General features: G+C 42.1%; 1 protein-coding gene and 1 pseudogene across 2 annotated transcripts in view; both read left to right on the top strand.

Moving 5' to 3' along the window:
• Positions 1 to 23,613, top strand: part of CORO1C (coronin 1C) — a 74,784-nt gene that overhangs the window by 5,379 nt on the left and 45,792 nt on the right. For both annotated transcript variants that reach the window (XM_043901536.1, XM_043901537.1), the window contains exon 2: positions 21,868 to 22,067. In XM_043901536.1, the coding sequence (XP_043757471.1) occupies positions 21,868 to 22,067 (200 nt within the window). The remainder of the gene's footprint in view (positions 1 to 21,867; positions 22,068 to 23,613) is intronic.
• Positions 865 to 12,253, top strand: LOC122695642 (annotated as a pseudogene).

The raw sequence follows: 23,613 nt of genomic DNA, 5'->3' as shown, positions 1-23,613 counted from the left end.
GATCCCACACGCCAAGGGGCAACTAAGCCGGGGTGCCTCGACTGCTGAGCCTCTGCTCCACATCTAGAGTCTGGAGCAGATCCCTCATGACGCAACAAAGATCCGATGTGCTGCAACTAAGACCTGATGCAGCCAAATAAATAAATAAATACTTAAGAAAAAAAAATTTCAGATTTGTTCTTTGTCTCATCAGGCTCAATGAGCTATCTGTTCTTACATTGTTTCTTGCTCTGAGGGTTTTGTCTTTCGAGAAATTGAAGCAACGAAGAATGCAGACCTTCAGAGCAGACTGAGAGGGTTTCACTCTCTACCCTTGTTTTTAACAGCTGCGATTTTGTCAATTACCGGACCTCCCTGAGCCTCAGTTTCCTCTTCTGTGATATGGAGATGCTAATGGTACCTTACCAGGTTTTGAGTAGACTCCGAATAAATTTGTGTGCCCTTTGTCTTCACTCTTTTTTTTTTCTCCTTTTTTTTTCTCTGTCTTCGCTCTTAAATGTCTGTTAATGAATGGAATTGGGGGGAATCAATGAGGGGAAGTTTAACACATTTTATTTTTGATGTTAAGCTATTAGTGTATGGATTCTCACTCCTGCCTCTCTATTTTCGACTTCATATCAAACTTGAATCACTGGAGAGGAAAAAGTGTTTAATTTTAGAATGGGAAGGTAGTGTTAAAAATGAGACCGTTTTTGGTCATCGATCTGAATTGGAACTGTCTATTCAGACGAGCTTCTCTTATGTAGGCCTTAGGCTTGTATTCAGTCTGTCTGTGTATTTTAAGGAAAAAGGTTTAGCTACTGGCAAAAAGATTGATCTTTGTAGGATTTGGAAGGATGCTACAGTGTGTGAGATGCTCACGGGATGGAGTACGATGTGAGTGGCAGTGTTGTGATCAAATGTAATGTTCTGTGTGGGAATAGAGCCTCCGTTGTCTCATGGGATGTTAAATTAGGCCTGTCATTTGAATCTTACATTAGTGACAAAAATCGTTCCTCTGATTTGCCGTAGTCAAGAGAAATCAAATTAATGCGGAGGTTGGGGTGAAGGTGTACTCTTAAGTGGGAGTAGAAACACTTGTATTTTGCATGACTGAAGGTGGGAATTTCACAATACATATTTTTCCCCCTTTGGTCATGCAATTATCTACATTTAAAAAAATTATGAATAATGGATCATAATTTTAGCACCGGTAGGTCACTGTCTTTTGACGAATGTATCATTTTAGTGGGCTTGGGAGATTATTTCTCAGGCCTAGAGGTCCTCAACTTGATGCCCGTGAGGATCAGCTTGGTCAGTCCAGCTGCCTGGGCTCCAGCTCCCTTGTGACTCTGAATCACAGCTTGAGCGGAAAGCGCCTCACTGGCTTGTTCCTCATCTGACGACCAGGGGACTGTGGTCACAGGCGCTTGAGAGACTTCCCAAGATCAGGAACTTGACTGTCCCTCCCTTCCGCCCCCACCTCCTTTCATGGATGGCGTGAGTTCATTTTTGTAATTGGTGGTGTGGATTTATGCTATAGTGTGGATTTTTTTTTTTTTTACAGTTTGAACCCCGATGAGCTTTCCTTAATTTTTAGTCCTTGACACAATTCAGCAATTCCCTCTTAAGCTTCCACCATGGTCTTTTGCCAGATTTACACACTGAGCCCACTCACTGTCGTTCACTTCAGTTCATCATCCGGATTGGTAGTTAGCACCAATTTCTTCTTTCCGCTTCTCATCTTCAGCTTGTACATGTATTAAACTAGGAAACTTGGTCCAGATTTTCAGGGTGTCTTTTTAGATATAGTTTGGAGAAACTTGAAAATACATGGAATCTCTCGGATAAGCCTTTGGGTAGACATCCTAGTTTTCATGTAAAGCTCCTTGACAGTATTATATTGACCCCTTTTTGTGTCCTCAGTCTTGTAATCCAACCATTATAGTATGTAGTTATGGTAAGGATTTATCTTGGATGTTTCAAAGACCAATTAATATTGCAAAGGTCAGCCCCATTAGGCTATCCGTACATGAAAAGGCTCATTTTGACAGCAACAAGATCCGACGGGTCCTGGAACTACAGACAGGTGTAATGAAAACCCCATAGGGTTGGCAGAAGTTGATCATTGCTTCCCAGTGTGATCATTATGTCTCTGGGGAACCACGATAGCCTGGGAACCTGGGCAGGTGGCCATTTGATGTAAGAGCCTTTTTTGCCCCACTGTGAACTCATAGTATGTCCCCATGTTGTGACAATTGCTGAGATCTTCATCGTGTATGAACAAAGCCATAGTTTTTTCAGTTTTGCAAACGGCCATAAACACACGTGGGAAAGGAAGTGTTGGGAGAGTGAAGCCTTTGGGGGTGTATTTTCCACTCTTGACATTATCAGGGTTCTTCACAAAATTCACAGGCTCCCCCTCTGTAGGATGAATGTTTACTCACCATTATTTGCTTACTTCACATGAAAGATACTTAAATTCCTTTTCATAATGGTCAAGCATTCTTTTCTAGTTAAAGACTCTAATTCCTTTCATTCTTAGGAACTTAAAGAATTGAGGCTGATTTATTAATATAAGAACTCAAGCGCTGCCTGAGCGGTGACTGAGAAACATATGTAAGCTTGAGCCATCATCTCCGTTAAGCAGAAGGATTTATTAGGAGACTAGTCACTTTACAAGCTAGATGGTAAATTAATTTTGTGGTTAGTAGTGTCTTTAGTTTAACATTGTCATTCTAGTTTTTCTTGGCAAGCAGGCAAGAGGCCAGAGCCAACAAGTGTTGGCCATAGCTCTTTGGGGTGATACTTAATAAGATGCGCGTTGTCTGTTTTAGAAATAAAGTAACTGTACCCTTAGGCTCTCTGTTTCTTATGTGAACCACTGTTGCTTTACAGTGTTACAGAGGAAAAGGGAAACTGGAAGTTTGTTTGTTTGTTTATTTTAACCCTGAGGTGTCCTTGATCTTATGCAGTATAGAGCTATCTTGCATGCCCTGGGCTGAACTACAATGTCAAGTGGAACAAGTGATATGTCTTACCTGCAAAGGATAGCTGTGAGTCACGAGGTTCCCTGACCCTGAACGGTTGAGAGCCCAGCTGCAGCTTCTATTCTGGAGGCAGCATGTCCATTCAGTCCCCAACCCAGGACTGGGTTGCGTTCCCAAGTCTAACTCAGTTATTTGGAACCGAGAAGGCATTTTTTTGGTATAGGTTCAGTGTTGTAGCGGTGGGTGAGTTCCCAGCCTAGACTGAAGAAATCTGTTTAAGTCACAGCACACCTTTGTAAACTGTTAGTGCTGATAGCTGAATTCCCGGCTTTGGGAGCTGGGGGTAAGGAAGGGACCCAGCTCTCCAGCGCCTGTCTCTGCCCGTGCCTGTCCGTGCGGGGACACCCTGCAGCCTCAGGCCCCAGCAGCCCTCCTAGTTCAGCCTCCTCCTCTCTTGACTTGAGGCTTCCACTCCTCTGTTCAACTGATCTCCTTTAGATAGTAGTCACAAAGCAGGGGGTTCAAATGCATTTCTATAACTAATGTGCTTCTAGAGGGCCACAGTTCCTACTAGACTACCGCTGTTACTCAGCGCTAGAACAACTATGGCCTTAATTGTCTTAGCTTATTTCGCCCATGTCTCTTGCCCCTCTTAGAGATACAGTATTATTATTTTTACAAAGGAGATTCCTTACTGATAAACATCATCTCTGTGAAATGTTGGCCTGTAGTCAATGTACCAGAGTTTCAAGGGAAAGGTTGAGGGAATTCGAGCGGGCTCAGGCAGAGCCCATGTAGGAGGCAGCCCTGGTTCCTGGAGTTGGGAAGAAGCCTTGTCTGCTTTAGAAAGGTTCCTTCTGGAGAGCAGATGATAACATATTCTCCCACATCCACAAGACCTGGGAGGTTGAGGACGGGCTGTGTCTGAAGGTGGAGGGGAATATGGTCAGTAGACAGAGGGTAACATTGATGACTTACGCGTTGGTGGCTATGCGTCTGCTGAAATCCCCAAGGGCGAAGCTGCTGAAAGTAATCACTGGTGTTGATGTTGTCTTGAACTATCACTTGCAGGAAACCAACGTCACAAAAGAAGTCTACAAAAAGTACATCAAAGATGATATAAAATCAATCAAAGGGAAACTTGAAGAACAGAGACCAGAAAGAGTAAAACCTTTTATGATAGGGGCTACAGAACAAATCAAGCACATCCTTGCTAATTTCAAAAACTATCAGTTCTTTATTGATAAAAACATGAATCCAGATGGCAGGGTCGCTCTGCTGGACTACCGTGAGCATGGTGTGACCCCGTATATGATTTTCTTTAGGGATGGAATATGGTAACACAGTTGGCAGTTACTTTGGGCCTGTCACCTGTCGTCATAACTGGCTGGCTGCTGCTTTTCATCCACACAGCACCAGGGCTTGGACAAATGGGACTGATGTCATCTCGAGCTCTTCATTTGTTCTGAACGGTGATTTATTTGGCGCGAAGGCATTGTTTTTTAAGAAAACATGTCATGTACGTTGTCTAAAAATAAAATGCATTTAAACTCAAGAAAAAGAAAAGTTCCTCATTGAGAACAGTGAATCTGCTCAGCTTTTTTTCAAAGCACTCATGATCCTTTTTTTTCCTCTTTTTTTTTGCGGGGGGAACCACAGCTTGAAAGGGTTTTAAGTTTTGGCAGTGACTTGGTTTCTGGAATCTTGGAGTAGTGGTAGATCAGGGCAGGGTAATGGCTGTAAGTTGGGGTGACTTGTGCTTGCCAGAGCTGTGTGCTAGTCTCTACCTGTATTTCTAATCCTTTATAGACTCTTATCACAAAGCCCCTTCTTTCCTCAAACAAAGGGAAATAATTGATCTTTCCTTTTTGTTATTACCTCTTTAAGGGGTTTGGATTGTCTGGTTTTTAAGAACATCTTCAACATTTTATGAAACTAAGTATAATAAGGATTAGGGACTTGATTTTTCTGGTACAGGTAGAGAAGACTTCTTCACGAAGTGTTAATGGCAGGCTTAATGTTTTGATTTACTTTTAAAATGTGTAATAGTTGTAAAAATAACATTACAAGCTTCCTCTAGCCCCCAAGTATACATTTCTTGATGCTGAATTCTCTGTGTGGGGCATGAGCCCTGTGGGGGTTGAAAGGACAGGGCGGTGGAGAGTCAGTGTCTCTGGGACACTGGGTTGAGGCTCTGCCCTCGGGTTTACGAAATAGCACTGGGTTGACTCAGGGCAGGTGTAACAGGGGAAGAGTAATGTGACGGATAAGGCAGATGACCCAGATTGTCCAAGGTCATGAGAACAGAATACACGTTTATACAGTGCATTTGAGTAAAATGGAAGTATGGTTTAGCTATGGAGTTATAAAGGTAGGTGGAAATGTAACCTACGGGTGTCACTAACATTATTGATTTCTGTGCTAATACTAATTACATTTTGAGCTAAATGAGTAGAAAGTTTAAAACAAAGAAGTGTGGAATTATTATTTTCCAGTTTGTGAAAGTGACCACTAGTACCACTATATGCCATGTTCCTTGAAGGCATGGAAGTCTCATGTTTTTTGTGCTTTCATTTCCCAGTCTGCTGCCGTGTGCCTGGCCTACAGTAGATGTTCAGTAAATGCTAGTCAAATAATTGAATTTCAGTTTTGCATGTTGTACTTGTGCTAGGGATTGTTAGTCTTCCTAGTTTGCTAAAAGGAATAGAGGAAATTTTCTGTGGTGTAGAAGGACTGCTGATTGTAAACATTTGCTGGTTAAATTATCTTATGATAAGCTAGTCATCATTTTCATTTAAATGAATGTGTTAGCATATATATACACATTTACTTACTGAAACATGTTTTATCTGTGAAGCAAATTTTGGAGTTCTAGTTATTTAAAGCATGAATTCTGATGAACTAATTTATTGAGTAAATTGAAAGTACTGGTAGCATGGAGTTCTTAGGGCTTTGATTTGTGGTTTGGTTAGCAACTTTGGGGCTTCCCAGGTGGCACTAGTGGTAAAGAACCTGCCTGCCAATGCAGGAGACACAAGAGCTGCAGGTTTGATCCCTGGGTTGGGAAGATCTCCTAGAGTAGGAAATGGCACCCCTCCCCAGTATTCTTGCAACTCTGACTTTAGAAAGAATCTTAAGAAACATCCTAGTGGAAGTGTGCCTTCGGCTGGAGAGTTTTTGTCGAAAGAGGTATGGGAAGAACCCTCATCTGTATCAAGGTGAGGATTTATAGTTAAGGTGAAAGTGAAAGTGAAGTCGCTCAATTGTGTCCGACTCTCTGCGACTCCGTGGACTGTAGCCCGCCAGGCTCCTCTGTCCATGGGATTCTCCCGTTAAGGTAGCCCTTGAAAAAATGGAGTTACCCTTTCATGTCTTTCTCCTTCTGTCCCGTTTCCTGTCTTTTAATGTACTCGCTGTGAAGTGCCCATAATGGACACTGCAGGGCCCCCAGGCCAGCCCCGGGGAGTCACAGGGCAGGTCTCAGCTCATTTCAGTGGCTCCTGGATCGCCAAGAATTTAATGTGCTTGGGTTCATTTCACTTGAAAAATTGACAAGAACCAAGTACATTAAGATAGGGTGAATTGGGCACCCTTCCAGCTGTTGAATCATTTAGGAGTTCATTTGTGCAGTATTAAAATTTGAAAATCCGTAGGCTTTGGTTTATATCCTGTTATAACATGTGATCACAAAAAAAGAATCATTTTGTAGCTGCGTTTTTGTGTGTGTTATTTTTGGCCATTTTTAGAGGTTCCTGCAAACTATACATGTAAGTTCGTTATAAATGTAGTTTTTTAGACAAGCAGTGTTGGGGGGTGGGACACCTCTGATCTTTTCTTCTGACCTTCTACTCAAATGCTTAAAGGATTCTTCCTGCTTTCATTTGAGGCATTTGAAATTTTTCTTTTAGTTACTATTATGTAGTCCAATTAATTTAACATAAAGGATTAAGGACTATGATTTTCTTTTCAAATCTTTATCCAGTTTGGAGGGAAATTGGATTTGGAATGGATAAGGTTACAGTTTTACCAGCTAAGGCTGGTAAAAGCTTCTAGTAATAGAGAATTTACTCCCAAAATACTTAGCCCAAATGAAAGCTCATTTTGCTTCTGAAAGTGAGCCTTATTTATTTGTCTCCACTTCCCCGGAGGTATTTTCATTTTATTAGTAGAAGAAGATGTGTGACATTTCCCGCTTAAAGAACTGAGACCTTCTAAAAGTATTGAGTGGTGGTAAAGTATTTATTTGATAGTAATTACATTTTCCCTAGTGATGTTACATTTTTACAGTTTCTTGGTTGTAGACATTGATATTCTGAGTTTTTTGTGTTTCCCCCCTTTAGAAGAGAGGTGTGCTGATGAGGAAGTAGTTTCTAATTTTACCAAAAAGAATTAGTCAAAACGATCTGTCCAAAGGTGCAGTAAGACTTCAAGAGGTACAGGCATGCTCACGCTCAGTCGCTCAGTTGTGTCTGATTCTTTGCGACTGCATGGGCCATAGCCTACCAAGCTCTTCTGACTATGGGATTTTCCAGGCAAGGATACTAGAGTGGGTTGCCATTTCCTTATCACACTTCACAGATACTGTTTTTTCACAAAATGAAAGGTTTGTGGAAGCTTTGCATCTAGCAAGTCTATCAGCACCATTTTTTCCAACAGCGTTTGCCCACTTCATGTCTGTGTTCACATTTTGGTAATTCTTGCAATATTTCAAACTTCTTCTTTATTATACTTGGTATGATGCTCTGTGGTCAGTGATCTTTGATGTTCCTGTTGTAGTTGTTTTGGAGTATCACGAACCACGCCCATGTAAGATGGTGAACTTAATAAAGGGGTTTTCCAATAACTGCTCCGCTACCTGGCTGCTCCCTGTCCCTCTCTCCTTGAGCCTCCCTATTTCCTGAGACACAATAGTGTTGAAATTAGGCCAGTTAATAACCTTGCAGTGGCTTCTAAGTGTTCACGTGAAAGGAAGAGTGTTAGGTCTCTCACTTTAAATCAAAAGTTAGAAATAATTGAGCTCAGTGAGGGAGGCTAACAGACTTCTTGGGCCAGGTAGTCAAGTTGTGAATGCAAAGGAAACGTTCTTGAAGGTCGCTGGTGAACCTGGAATGATAAGAAAGCAAAGCAATCTTATTGCTGATATGGAGACAGTTTGGTGGTCTGGAGAGAATACCAAACCAGCCACAGCATTCCTTTAAGCCAAAGCCTAATCTTGAGCAAGGCCCTAACTCTCTTCAGTTCTGTGAAGGCTTCAAGTGAAGAAATTGCAGAAGAATTTGAGGCTAGCAGAGGTTTCTTTATGAAGTTTGAGAAAAGAAACTGTCACTGTAACATCAAAGTGCAAGGTGAGGCAGCAGTGCTGGTGTAGAAGCTGGAGCAAGTTATCCCGAAGATCTAGCTCAGATTATTAACAAAGGTGACACCCTAGACAACGGATTTTCAACACAGATGAAGTAATCTTCTAATGGAAGAAGATGCCACCTAGGACTTTCATAACAAGAGAGGAGAAGTCAGTGCCTAGCTTCAAAGGACAGACTGACTCTCAGTGGCTAATGCAGCTCGTGACCTAAGGTGAAGACAGTGCTCATTTACCATCCTGAATATCCTAGGGACCTTAAGAATCACGCTAAATCTACTCCTCCTGTGCTCTATAAATGGAACAATAAAGCCTGGATGACAGCACATCTGTTTACAACATGGTTTCCTGAATATGTTAAGCCTACTGTTGAGACCAACTGTGCAGCAAAATATTCTTTTCAAAATGTTACTGCTTGTTGACGACATGCTTGGTCACTCCAGAGCTCTGGTGGAGAGGCAGAATGAGGTGAATGTTGTTTTCATGCCTGCTAACAGCTTCAGCTCTGTAGCCCATGGATCAAGGAGTAGTTTTGACTTTCAAATCTTACTATTGAAGACATACTTTTTTGTAAGGCTATAGCTGCCATAGATGGTGAGTCCTCTGATGGATTGTGGCAAAGTCAATTGAGAACCTTCTGGAAAGGACTCACCACTCTAGATGCCACTTAGATCATTCATGATTCATGGGAAGAGGTCAGAATACCAACATTAACAAGAGTGTGGAAGAAGTTAATTCCAGTCATCATGGATGACTTCAGTGGAAGAAATAACTGCAGATGTGATGGAAATAGCAAGAGAGCTAGAACTGGAGCCTGCAGATGGGCCTGGATTGCTGCCGTCTCATGATCAGACTTGGACAGATGAAGAGTGGCTTCTCACGGGTGAGCAAAGAAAATGGTTTCTTTTTCTTTTTTTTTTTTTATTAGTTGGAGGCTAATTACTTTACAATATTGTAGTGGTTTTTGTCATACATTGACAAGAAAATGGTTTCTTGAGGTGGATTCTGTTCCTGGTGAATATGTGAAGATTGTTGATATGACAACAAAGGTTTTATTTAGAATGTTACATAAATTTAGATGATAAAGCAGCAACAGGGTTTGATAGGACTGACCCCAATTTTGAAAAAAGTTCTGTCGTGGGTAAGATGCTATCAAACAGCTTCGCGTGCTACGGAGAAATCTTTTGTGAAAGGAAGAATCAATTGATGTGGCAGGCTATTCTCTTAAGAAATTGCCACAGCCACCCAGCCTTTCGAAACTACCACCCTGATCGGTTAGCCGTCAACCAAAAAAGATTATCACTCACTGAAGGCTCAGATGTAGCTGGTTTTTCAAAAAAGCAATTAGGTATTTTAAAATAAAGATGTATACATTGTTTTCAGACGTTGTGCTATTGTGCGCTTAATAGACTATGTGCACACTAAGTCGCTTCAGTCGTGTCTGACTCTGTGACCCTGTGGACTGTAGCCTGCCAGGCTCCTTTGTCCTACAGATAACGTGAACGGAACTTTTATATGCACTGGGAAACCCGAAAATTCTTAGGACTCACTTTACTTTGAGACATTCTTTGTTGCAGTGGTTTGAAACTGAACCTGCATTATCTTTGAGCTGTGTACACATGTGCACTTTCCTGTCTCTATAAAGTGGCTGAAAATTCTGGAAACAGGGAGATTTTTTATTTTAAACAGTGTTAGTTTTGTTTTCAGATAGCTTGTTCATTATGTTTACCTTCAAGCTCTGGGGCGTCTCTGTGGGCAAGCTACTTTAATTTATTTTTGTTTTATTTATTTATTTTTGCTACCTTAATTTTAAAGCCACAGGTGGTTACTAATCTGAAAAGTCACAATAAGTAATTTAAATATTTTCCCCTAGTTTTTTGCTATTTTCAGACACTCTGCTTGTAAAGAGAAGGCTCTTGGGAACTCCTAAAAAGGTGGTTCTTCACCCTGTATTGACTCCCTGCCCCATGTACTTTGCGTCCCAGCAGCACAGTGACTTTGGTGTGAATATTCGATTGCAGTGTCTCCTCTTGGAGACTGTCAGCTCCGTGGGAGCCTGGCCCCTCTTCTTTTCTTAGCATTATGCCAGGCACATGGTCAGAGCTCAGTAAATAGTTGGTGAATAAATGCATGATGAATGACTGGGGTTAAAGACTTCTTCAGCATTCACAGTCAAGCATGTGTGTTATGAGTATAACCCTATGGGTGCTGATAATTCCATTCTCCTTGAATTGTGTGTGTTTTATGGGGGGATGTAGACTGCATCCCAGTGAAAGAAATGTTCCATATAGACTTGTAGGCTTTAGGTTAATACATTTAATAATAATTGTATTAATAATAGCACCCTAGAATAATTTATTTTAGTTCTCCTACTTTTAGATGAAGAAACAACCAACCATAGGACTGAATTGATTTAGTGGTTAGGTGATTGTGTCAGTATAAGTTTATCTTGCATCCAGGCCAGAGTTATTTTACTCTACCTCCCTTGAAACAGGGTCAGGAGTATGTTTATTTGATCACTGCTTGCCCAGGATATATGGTATTAAAAAGGGAAGGCGGCAGTTTTTCAGTTGAAGGAGATTAGTGTGTTTTTTGACATTGCTACTTTTTCTTATGGCTAGCCTTATGAGGGTCTTCATAAAAATGCCTTTAAAAACCCACAGAAAGATCTGGGAGCCCAATAATTTCATTTCCTGCTCTAAATATATTGCTAAAGAGTTATTAAAATTTTATTCCAAGAGAAACTCCATCTCAGTAGTGGAAACAGACTTAGCAAGTTTGCAGTCATACACAATGTGCTTTCCCCCAGCTGTTGATAAGAAAAGTAGGTCATCAGTATAGAAAGAGCATTTCAAAACACATTCGTCATTAATTTTTAAGTGAGAGTGCTGGGCCAGTCATGTCGGTAAAGGTTCTGCAATTGGGATGAGCACTCTTGGGATTAATTTGGCTCTTTGAAGAGGGAGGCAGAACCGAGCTTCCAAGCCTGGTCTCCTGTGGGGCACTTTAGGGAGATGCTTCAGCTCAGAGGATTTTATTCGGTTCCATCGTGTTGTCTGGGCAGGTGGCGCCTGTCTCTTCGATGGGGGATTCTTCAGCGATCCTTTCTTAAAGCTCCAGGGAAGCATAGCATGGGTGTGTTTATAAAGATGCTGGTGATAGCAAAAAACTGGGAGATACAAGGGATTGTAAACATGTCATCCTTATATGTTATCTTGGGGGAAAATATGCCCTTCCTTTGATAATGTAATAAAAAAAATCTGTCATTGAAGAGCTAGAGATGACCCTTGCAACCTTTTAAAAGTTCTTGTTTTAGTAACTAAAATTCATGGCATGTCATTCTTTATTTTAAGGGAGTTCCAGCACAGACCTCTCTGGTTGATGAAGGGTATTTCTTTAAGATGAGCATGCGAGAGCTGAAGTGGGATTTTGAGTTTTTGTATTTAGGATCTTTATCTGTTGCTCTTTTGCTGTTCACATCATGCTCATTTCTTTTTTAAAAATTTCAGCCTTGTTGAGTGTAGTTGACAGTTAGTTGTAAGATGTCTGGTCTACCTCGTGGTGATTTGGTGCAGGTAGATAGCTTGTCTGGCCTCTTGTCCCTGCATTTTTTGCTGTCACTCTGAGCTGCGCATCCTACTCTGTCATCGGGGAGTGCCTATACTGATGTCATTTTAGGAACTCTTTGTAACCAGTTCCTAAAATGAGTACAAAGTTATAAACTGTACAAGTAGGAGTTCTTTTCTTAGAAAGCTTTAAAAAGAGTAAACCTGTTCTTCTTTTAGAAAGTATTCTTTTTTTTTTTTTTTTAGAAAGTATTCTTTATTAAAAAATAATTTATCTTATTTTTAACTGTGCTAGATCTTGGTTGCTGTGCAGGTTTTTCCCTAGTTGGGGCGTGCGGGGGCTGCTGTCTAGCTGTGGTACATGGGCTTTTCACTGCGGTGGCTTCTCTCGTGGATCACGGGCCCTAGGCTCGTGGGCTTCAGTAGTTGAGGCACTCGGGCTTATCTGCCCCAAGGCATGTGGGATCTTCCAGGATCAGGGATCGAGCCCATGTCTCCCACAACTTAGCAGCTCCCAGGGAAGCCCAGAAATTATTATTGACATGTAGCTCTCCGGCTTTTTATACATGCCCAGCTCTTCTCTTGGACAGTTGAGCACATAGTTCCTTGACTTAAACCTAAGGGTTTTCAATCAGAAGCAAAGATTGGTTTCCTTGGGCACACCTAATGTGCTCTGTCATTTGTCTCAGTATATTTGAATGCAAACAGCCAGCTTCTGTAGTTTATAAAGTGTGAGTCAAGTGTCATTTCCTATTTAAAAATGGCACCAGCAGGCCAAGTGGAACTGTGAACTGTGGAGGCACCGCATGGAGTTCTGAGAGGCGTTTCTGGCTGATGTGGGAAACCCAGACTGTATGTGTGTGTGGAGTTTATCACTGAAAAAGTATGAAAGTTCAGGGGGTGAGAAGTTGAACTGCCCTGTACTTTGTGGTTCGAGGTCATCCTGTCTCTCTCTGGAGTCCTTTATCTTTGGGCGAGTCACGCAGTGTCTCTGGACTAAAAATGAAGGGCCTGGAACTGATGACCCTTTTTACTCCAGGCTTCTGTGGGGCCCGGTCTGGAAACTAATTGGTAAATCTTGCTTGCATTTCTTTGTATTTTCTTTCCAAGAAGCATTTAAAAACCAAAATGTTGTAGGATTCTTGGGTCAAAGCAAAGTGCACTTACTGTCCGTATGCCTCATTCATGGCATTTTACCTAGAACCTGAGTGGATAAGGGGATGTCAGTGTTTGGAAAGCTATAATGAGTGAATTTTCACCCATTACTTTTGCCATTTTTTTTTAAGTCTTTTATTGAATTTGTTACAATATTGCTTCTGTTTTATGTTTTTTGGTGAAGAGGCCTGTGGGATCTTAGCTATCTGACCAGAGATGGAACCCACACCCCCTGCATTGGAAGGCCAAGTCCCAACCACTGGACCGCCAGGGAAGCCCTGTCACCATTCCCGGTGTCATGATGAATTGAACCAACATCAAGGCTGTTCCATAGTTGTAGTCAGTTGTCTTAAGTGGTCAGCAGTTTTCTAAAAAAAAATTTCCAACATCTCTGGAGTGCAAACTTTCGGCCTTAGCTGCTGTATGTAAGGAATGTTGTGTGTCTATCTGACTTTCTGCTGTGCTTTATATAAAGCAGATTGTTGCATGTGGTCTTTTTTTCTTCCTTTGTAAAACAGCTTCTATTAAAGTGAGTAAATTAGGTGTATTTTTTTTTGAGGATCTCATATATGGATCTGTTTATTAAAGGATTGGATGCAATGAAAGTAATTTGTTAGGTGAACTCTACAAGTGTCACTGGTGGGTTTGGTTTAAGGAAATTGAAAAAAGCTGAGCCATCTCATATCCAGAAGTGATGAACCTTGAATTTTTGTATTTAATCAGAGTACCTCCTGTATTTGCTCTTGGTGTCTGCTGTCTCACGAATGTATATCCTGCACAGGCTTACGTAACACCTTTCCAACTTCTCACAAAGACTTCAGCTGTTGGCGCTGCCATTTATAGTGGATTTGGGGACCCTTGTTTCCTCCTCTGCTGTCCTGCTTGCCACTTTCTGTTAAATAACGTGTCTGATCTCTCCCCACATCTAAAAGGGCCACCAAAGCAGTAGCTCAGAGGGAACATGTCTTTCCCTGTTGGGACACTCTGCAGTCTTCCTGTGGTTGCTGCTGCTCAGCCTCCTGAGCCCTTGAGTGATCTCTGGAATGGTCTCAGCACATGTGCTGAGCAGGATTTTGCTGCTAGTAGGGGTTTTCCTGTATGTGTTCCTAGCAGGATGTGCTTCCTTTCATACACACCGTAGAAGTGCATCTGCTGGAATCTTTAAACAGATAACTTCTCAATAAACAGGAAAATGTCAAAATTGTGGTCCCTTTTTTATGAGATTGGTGGAAGCAGAGAGAATGGAGAAAAAAACGTAGTAACATTTACTCAGGTGTTTGTGTTTTATTTGGTGCCATTACAGTATAATAAACACCCTGTTTTGTCTACGTTTTCCCCTCTAAACACCCAACACATTTATTTTATGGCCTTTGAAATCAATTTTCTCTGTTAACTTGACTAGGCATTACTGCAAGAAGCACACCTTTACACTCTCAACGAGGTCGATGATGATCACCTGATTGTGACATGGAAGTTTTCTTCTGAGAATGATTTTTAGCAAACTTTGTTCTGATGCCTATAAAATAGGTCCTTAAAACATGGGCCTTATTTTTCACAGTTTGTTTTTGGTTAAAATGTTTACCCAACATGTAAAGAAAATTTTAATAATTTTTTGTTTCCTTAGATGAACTGTTAAGTATTGTGGGGATTAATAGTCAGCTTGTAGGTTTTCTTTTTTTTTTTAAGAGTCTTTCTTTACAGATCAGCCGTATTTATTTATTTCTGGCTGTGCTGGTCTTAGTTGCTGCATTGGGCTTTCTCTAGTTGCGGGGAGTGGGGGCACTTTTGGTGGCAGCTCCTGTGCTTCTCTTTGTGGTGGCGTCTCTTGCTGCGGCTCCCAGGCTCTAGCGCACTTGGGCTTCAGCAGTTGAGGCGCATGGGCTTAGTTGCCCCACAGCATGTGGGGTCTTACCAGCGCAGGGATCAAAGCCCGTGTCCCCAACATTGGCAGGTGGATTCTTAACCGCTGGACCATCAGGGAAGCCCTAGATTTTCTTCATGAAGCTAAACACAAGAACATATTATCTACTGATTAGAAATTTGTGCAGGAATGTAAATTGGTGTAATCACTATGGAAGATGGTATGGAGGTTCCTCAAAAAGGTAAAAATAGAACTACCATATGATCCAACAATTCTACTTCTGAGTATTTATCCAGAGGAAACTAAATCATTGTCTTGAAAAGATATGTGTACCCCTGTGTTCATTGCAGTATTATTTACAATAGCCAAGATAATGGAGACAACCCAGATGTCTGACAGATAGATGGATGAGAAAGTGTAGTATTGTGGAATATTATTCAGCCATTAAAAAGAAGGAAATCCTGCCATTTGTGACAAGATGGATGGATCTTGAGGGCATTATTCTGAGTGAAGTAAATCACAGAGAAAGACAAATACTCTTTATCACTTACATGCTGAATCTTAAAAACAAAAGCCAACACAAAACCCAAACTCTCTAGGAAAATAGCACATTTGGTGGTTGCCAGAGGTGATGGGTGAAATGGGTGAAGGAGTCTAAAGGTACAAACTTCTGGTTATAAATAAGTCCTAATATATAGCCTGTCGACTATAAAAAGGGTAAATGAATTAAAAAGAGGCTTGCCATGATGGCTACTAAACAGTCAAGACAACTTTTAATCTGCTTGCTTGGCTTTCAATATCATCTAGAAACTTGGGCAGAGGAGACGTGTCTGTGAGAATGTTTTATGGTTGGATCTATGCTCTCAGCCTGTTCTCACAGTCTTTGTCTTTCAGAGATTCATCAGTTTTTATTATAATGAAAATCATTCCAGAACAGTCCCAGTCTTACTGGAAATTTGGGGAGAATGATCAATTGCTTATTATAAGGCCTTGGGTAAGGTTCATAATTCCCAACATTTTGTGGAAATTAAAAAACACATTGCAAACAAAACAAAGACCACATTGCGTTCTTTCTATCTAAAATCAGTTTATTTTGAAATTTGTAAATATTTCTTTGATTTGCTTAATGATTGCTACATTGTCTCCCTCTTTACTACCACGTGGATCTTTAATTCCTATGATCATTGGAAAGAAAAGGCCCTATGCAGTTCAAAGAACTTGTACTTGAAAGACTAATGGGCAGGCAGCCTCTCTAAGGTTGAACTCTGATGAGACATTTGAAATTGAATGTATCCTATCCTTGGACTTTGTGTCTGTGTATTTGTTCAGGATTGTTTCATCTATTCTTTTTAATAAAACTGAAAATTAAATTTACTTATTAAATGCCTTCATTTGGGGGATGCTGTAGTTGTGTAATTTGGGATATGATATTTAATAAAAGAACAACTTAAGTTTGATGGTATGACACTTTGGAAATCTATAGCTGAACATTTAAAAAAATTGGTGAAACTAATATGGTTTGATACTACAGGCTTCTTTCTCAAGAAGACGTTTGTTTTTCTGTAGTAAACACCATGCTGATGTGGGAGAATATAAAATTTTGTAAAGGTTCGTTGGTAACTGATGCTAGCTCATTAATGTAAAATCATACTTTTGGCTCATAGATTGGCAGAAAATTGACTTGGTTTTTTTCCCTTGGGGTAGAGAAACCTATTAGCAGGCTCTGAAATAACAGTTGCAGACATTTATCAGACAGTGCTTACTAGGCTTCAGATTCTATGCTAGGCACTTTGCATACTTTTAAAAAACATTTTTATTGAGAGATAATTCACGTATCTTACAACTCACCCTACTTAAAGTATACAGTTCAATGGTTTTTAATATATTCACAAATATGTACAGCTGTCACCACAAATCGTAGAATATTTTCATCACTTCAGAAAGGAAGGCTATAACTCTTTCGCTATAACCTCCTATTCTGTGATACCTCTTCCTCCCCGACAGACAATCACTAATTTGCTTTCTGTGTCCATGGGTTCGCCTATTCTGGGCCTTTGTGTGACTAGGAATCATAATATGTAAGCTTTTGTAATTGGCTTCTTAGCATAATAAGGTTTATTTAAGTTGTAGCATGTATTAGTATTTTTTTAAATTGCCAAATAATATCCCTTTGTGTGGATATATGCCATTTTGTTTGTCCCTTCATTGTCCAGTGGGTCTTGAGCATTTGGATTGTTTTCACCCTTTGGCTGTTGTGAATGTGCTGCTCTTAAAATTCCTGTACAAGAATTTGTCTGACTACCTGTTTTTAGTTCTTTGGGGTATGTTCCTAGTTGTGGAATTTCAGGGTCATAGCGTTAACTCTGTTGAATCGTTTCAGAACTGCCAGACTGCCCTCCCAAGCAGCTGCGCTGTTTTACATTCCCACTACCTGTGTCTGAGGGTTCAGATTTCTCTGCATTCTCATTGACACTTATTCTCTGGCCTGATTCTAGCCATCCTGGTGGGCGTGAAGTGGTATTTCAATGTGATTTTGATTTACATTTCCCCAGTGACCAAAAATATCCAGTATCTTTTCTTGTGCTTATTGGACATTTCATTTTTGGAAAGACCTATTCAAGTCCTTTGCTCATTTTGAAATTAGATTATTTGTCTTTTTTATTACTGAGTTGTAGGAACTCTTTATACTAGATAAAAGTGCCTTATCAGATATATTATTTCCAAAAATTTTCTCCCCATTCTGTGAGTTGTCTTTTTACTTTCTTGATGGTGACTTTGAAGCACAAAGGTTTTTAATGATGCAATCCATTTTGTATACTTTTTATTTTTATTGCTTGTGTTTTTGGTGTCATATCTAAGAATCATTTGCCAGATCCAAGGTCATGAAGATTTACTCCTGTGTTTTCTTCTAAGAGTTTTAAAATTTTAGCTCTTAGAGGTACATCTTTGATCCATTTTGGGTTAATTATTTTATATTATGTGAGGTCAGGGTCCAGCCTTTTTTTTAAATCATGCATTTATTAATGAAAATATGATAACACATTTACAGAAGACTTGGAAAATACAGAACAAAGTTACATATAGTTCCGCTTCCAGCTTCTTTTGTGTCTATCCTGCGGTCCCAGCACCACTTGTTGAAAAAAAGTCTTATTCCCCACATTGAATCATCTTGGCACCCTTGTTAAAATCGCTTGATCAAAGATATGGGAAGAACTTTCAGTTCTATTCCATTAACTTACATGTCTGTCCTTGTTCTGATTTTGTCAGATACTTTTTCTGTGAGATGGTCATGTGGTTTTTGTTTTTTATTTGATTGATACATGTCACATTAATTGATTTTCAGATGTCACACCAACCTTGCATTGTGGGAAAAGTCCCACTTGGTCATGGTGTAGAAGAATCCTTTTCACATGTCGCTAGATTTTGTCTGCTAGTATTCTGTTGAGGATTTTTGCATCCATATTTATAAAAGATATTAGTCTAGTTTTCTTGGGATGTCTTCGTATGATTTTGGTATCAGAGTAATACTGGCCTCATAAAATTAGTTTGGAAGTAATTGGTGAAGAACTGGTATTAATCCTTTAACATTTGATAGACTTCAGCAGTGAGGTCACCTGGACCCGGTATGTCAAATATCGTTTTTAATTCTTATTATAAGGTATCCTCCTCTTTCATAGATGAGGAAACTGAGGCTCAGAAAGGTTAGTGGCAGAAGTGGAACTTGAATCCGGATTACCTTATGTCAAATACTAGGATGACAAAAATAGCTGGTTTACTGTGTACTTAGTTATGTGTTTCTAACTATATAGGGTACTTTAATAAAATACTCTCCTGCTATAGTCCCATTAGCAAGTGCTCGTTTAATGGTCACTTCAACTGTATATGTATTGTGCCCACTTCCAGGCAGAGCACCTGGCCCTGAAGGAGATTAAGACTTGCCCTACTGAACCATGGCCAGGAAGTAAACGCTGTGCTTCGCACTCACAAAGCTGCCGATTCGCCAGCCCGCCCTGTTCGGTGCTCTTCTCTGTTGTGTGCGGTGTGAGCAGCCGTGCCACATGTGGGCAGCTGAGCCCAGATGAGGTTCGACCTCGCCTCGGATGTGGATGGCCTGGCCCAGACCATGCAGCACGGCCAGAGCCCTGGCCTTCCCCCTCTCTGCTCTGTCGCTAACCCTCTGCTCCATGGTTGGAGCAAAAGAACCTCTCACTCTGACTTCGTGTACTTGGGATGGAAATTTGTGTAGCATATGTCACTCTGTGATACAGAAGTGACTTTTAAAGGTGTTTTAGTGCGTCAGACAGACAGCAGCTTTGTGAGATGTTTCCCAGTGAAGACATTCAAGGCATATTTATATTAATATCCATATTGTTGGTGAGATTAGATGGTATCCTTGCCTGTTTGAGCGAAGAGGAAAAACTGTCTCCATTTTTCAAGTTAGAGGGCTTCCTCGCGTGTCTGTTCACACTGACTGAATGGTGGCCTCCAAAGCTGACCCAGTGCCCGTGTGGGTGGAGGGGCTGGGTGGGTGGAGGACTTCCCAGACGGCGGTGAAGGCTGACCTGGGGGGCCGAGCGAGTGCTGTCTCAGCCTGGCAGCCAGTGTTCGGGAACTGCTGGGACACTGGGGCTGGAGCCTCCGCTGTCCGGACCCAGGCTGTCTGGGTGGCACCTGCTGGTACCTCTGCTCCCTTGTCCTGTGTTGTCCTGTCCGGGGCCCCCGTGTGGTTTCTGGGGCGGGTGGGGGCAGCCCCTGACTCTGCCACACGGGAGGAGCAGAGCCGGGTGTCTGGCTGCTCCTAACTAGGCTGTCGGTCAGTTTTCCCTGCAGCCCCCCTCCCACATCAGCTTCCCTTCTGAGCGCTGGGCCTGGCGTCCTTCTGTGAGCTGCTCCTCCGAGACTCCGCTGCGGGGAGAGCGCTCACTTCTCAGCCCCACAGCTCGTGGCCCCGTTCGCTCTCTGGGCCCCTTTCCAGTGTCCTTGCTTCTCTTCCGGCGTTTAGACCTGGGTTTATTCCTTTACTGTCGTTCTATTAGGACTCCGGGAAATGCCATTTGTGAATTTCTTTTGTAAATTACCTCATCGTGTCCTTTGTGTGATTTCTCATTGGGATTTTCATGTTTGAAATCTGTAAAATCGTTACTTAAGCGGGATCAACTCTTTGGCACACGGTGCAGTTCTCCCTTCCTCTGCATTAACTGCACTTCTGAAACGCCTGCTGGAAGGTCATGGCGGGGATTCCAGCTTCTGTGACTTGTGTAGGTGGTCGGGGAGGGAAGTGGACCCTGAGACCAGCTGACTGTACGTTGGCTTTTGTATGGACGTGCTTTTCTTTAGGTTTCACCACCTTGTGGAAGCTGTCTTCTCTTCTCCAGCTTGAGACGAATTCATTCTATTGCACAGATAGAGGGCCCCAGCCAAGTGGGAGGAAATAATTTGCTGTCTCCTCACCGAAGGCTTTGGGCATCTGCTCTTCCCAGTCAGCTGGGAAGGTCTGGCAGCAGCTGCGCTGAGGAACACGGGTGCTCACCAGCCTGCCAAGGCTTTGTTGCCTCAGCCCAGCCACATGCCCTGGGCTTCTGCACTTAGCAGTGGGCCCAGAGCCATGAGGAAGGGAATTCAAGGGTGGGGGCTGGTGGTAATTAGCGGCCACCCCACGTGTGTCCCATTTGGCACGAGTGGACAGGTATTATTTGCCCTCCTCTGTCCTTGGGGACAGGGGGACTAGTTTTCAGCTGAGTTGTGAAGGTTTGCCTGTGTTCCATCGTCTCTTGTGTTTTCCGGGGGCTCCTTCCTCCCTGGCCAGCATGAATGGAATGTCCTGTGTTAGCGGACAGGAAAATGACGCTGCGGAGCAGCCTAGGAGACCTCAGTCAGGTGGGGCCTGCTGCTCCTAAAGCCTGCACGCTTCCAGTGTTGGACAACCCAGTGGAATTTGGGGTCTGAGATGACCCGTGAGGAAGCCGGGAACACCAGCTGGGTGTCACTTCCTGTCCCCAGGTGCTCTGGGTTACTTGGGAGGTGGCCGTGGGGAGCGATCAGCTCTGACAGACTGGTTTCCTTTCCCCTCCCTGAGTTTTTCTTTTCCTGTGCTCACTGCTGCTGCTGTGATGACCCCAGGCCTTTCTCCATCACAGCAGCTTCTCAGCCTGGCCCCTTTCTGCCTGATCAATCCAGTGTGCTAGCGGCACCCCTCTTGTCATCTCCACTTTTCATGAAAACTTTTGCCTTGCTTTTTCTCTCCCTCACCCTGGCTTTGGCCCCATGATAGCAGACGTATTTAGACTCCAGGTAACAGTCAGCACCAGAGATGTGATTCTCAGTTGCTCTGATTGTTCTGCTTGTGTTGGAAGCCTCTTGAAGGCAAGGGCGGTTTGTTTGTGTTGAATATCTCTACTTCTCGTAGCTGGTCTTGTGGAAACACTCGTGAGCAGACGCTGCTCTCAGACGGCAGAGTGCTGATGTCTGGGGAAAATGCTTCAAAATGGAAAAGTTACCTTGGCAGACTGAGGAAAAAGCCACAGTGTCATAATTTGGGGAAGGTTCCTCAACTTCAAATCAACCAAATGACTTCACTTGGGAGTTTTTCTTATCTATAAAGGGGTGGGGGTCATAGTGGATTGTCTTTCCATTCCCACCCAGCCCTAAAAGGCTAATTTCCCTCATTCTTTACCTTGATCTTTCTCTTAAAATTAAAACTAATGAGCTGTTTCTGGATCTCGAATTTGGAATTTTTCATTTCTTTGTAATTCTTTCCCTGACGCATTTCGCAGTTTTCTCTGAGTACGTGCTGCTAAAGGAAATTTGGATTTGCCATTTGGCCACCCTTTAGGAGAGCAGACAAAATGCTATACTGTTCTGTTTTTTTTTTTTTCCCTGACTTGTAAAAGTAAACTTCATTTGTAAAAGTAAACTTTCTCTCAGGGGCATGATTTTAACTTACTTTTTGTCCTCCCACAGACACGATGAGGCGAGTGGTACGACAGAGCAAGTTTCGGCATGTGTTTGGGCAAGCAGTGAAGAATGACCAGTGTTACGATGACATTCGGGTTTCTCGAGTGACCTGGGACAGTTCCTTCTGCGCTGTCAATCCCAGATTCGTTGCCATCATCATAGAAGCGAGCGGGGGCGGAGCATTCCTTGTACTCCCTTTGCACAAGGTAAGTCATCTTACTTTCCATCCTGTGAGATGACACCCTCCAGTAATCTCTGTTTAGCCTGTAATGGATTGATTTTGGAGATTGATAGTTCACTAAGCATTGTGTGATTTCTGGGACCATTAGACTCTGATGTAATTGAAGTTAAGTTCCACACGCTTTACTAACCACATCAGTTTTTCTCTGACAGAGAATCGGTAAACAGAATGGTGAACTCTGTTCTGGACGTGCTCTGTATGGATAGGAAAGATTCTTAGAGTGATGCTGTGAGTGTGGACAGGCACAGGAACTTAATGATTTGGTTAGTAATCATCTGCTTGCCTTACAAGATTCCCAGAGTGCAACTTTAAAAGCAGTTATGTTTTTAAATGGGCAGAAATTGTAAAAGACTTATAAGAAACTCTTGTGTATGTGTGTGTGTGAGTGATCATGAGGACTGAGACTTCTTGGTTTTGTTTTGTTTTTGAATGGTAAGTGGGATGAAAGCCCAAGAAAATGTCCCCAAACAATGCAGATTGCAAGTCTGTGCAGTAGTAAGTTTCAGCATAGGATCTAAACAGCGTTCACAAGTGGTAGAAATAAAGGTTCTCTACTGAAAGTGGTTCCATGTGATTTTCAGCCTTGCTGGACTTCTTAGTTCTACCTTGTCCTGATTTCATCCTTCCAGAGAACCCTCTCCAATATGGGTGAGCAGATAGGCGGTTTGTAACTTTCTGACCGTTCTTGAAAATTGCAGATGAGAGTCTGTGTAAGCTTTAACAGGAAATCCCAGAATTGCAAATAATGGGGGGTGAGCGGGCGGGAAACACTGTGAAGGGAGAGCCTGGAAAGAGTCATTTTCTGATTAGCTTTTGGGAGGAAAATAGGTTTGGTGAGTCCTGAGCCCTCGTGATAAGGACGCAGAGGCTGGGTCACGTCACAGCTGTTTCCACTCTGCTGGGAACAGTGGTCTCTAGGAGCCCGAGCCATGCCTGTTAGGGGCCTGTCTCCTCATGAAGGGCCGTGTGATTCTGAAATGGTTACAGTCCGTGAATTTCTGTCCAAGTTTGTTTCCCATTGTATTTTGGTGTTTTTTTCTTAGGAAGACTCTTGCTGGGAAAGCTTCCAGTTTTCTTGGACTTTTCATTCTCTCAGATGCTCGTGACTAAACTTGTTTTATTTTAGCATCTGATCTGCACCTCAGTGACTGGATTGATGTGGTATTATACAACAGAACCATCTCACTACAGAAACAGGAGATGGATGCCTTTGGGGAACAAATCTGATATATGTCTCCAAACGTACTTTCTTACTGGCAAAGTTGTCTATCATTTTTTAAAGGAGACTCTTTTCATTAAATTGAAATTAAATTTTGTACTCGGATACATTTGCTTTTGTGGAGAAAACATCTGCTTTGGTGGTGAATAATACATTCAGTTCAGTTCAGCCGCTCAGTCGTGTCCAGGTCTTTGCAACCCCATCGACTGTAACACCTCAGGCTTCCCTGTCCATCACCAACTCAAACTCGTGTCCATTGAAGTCGGTGATGCCATCCATCTCATCATCTGTC

This window comes from Cervus elaphus, chromosome 5 (genome assembly GCF_910594005.1).
Source record: "Cervus elaphus chromosome 5, mCerEla1.1, whole genome shotgun sequence".
NCBI lineage: Eukaryota > Metazoa > Chordata > Mammalia > Artiodactyla > Cervidae > Cervus > Cervus elaphus.
The sequence above is the reverse complement of the archived record's forward strand: the minus strand, read 5'-3'. Positions and strand labels throughout refer to the sequence as shown.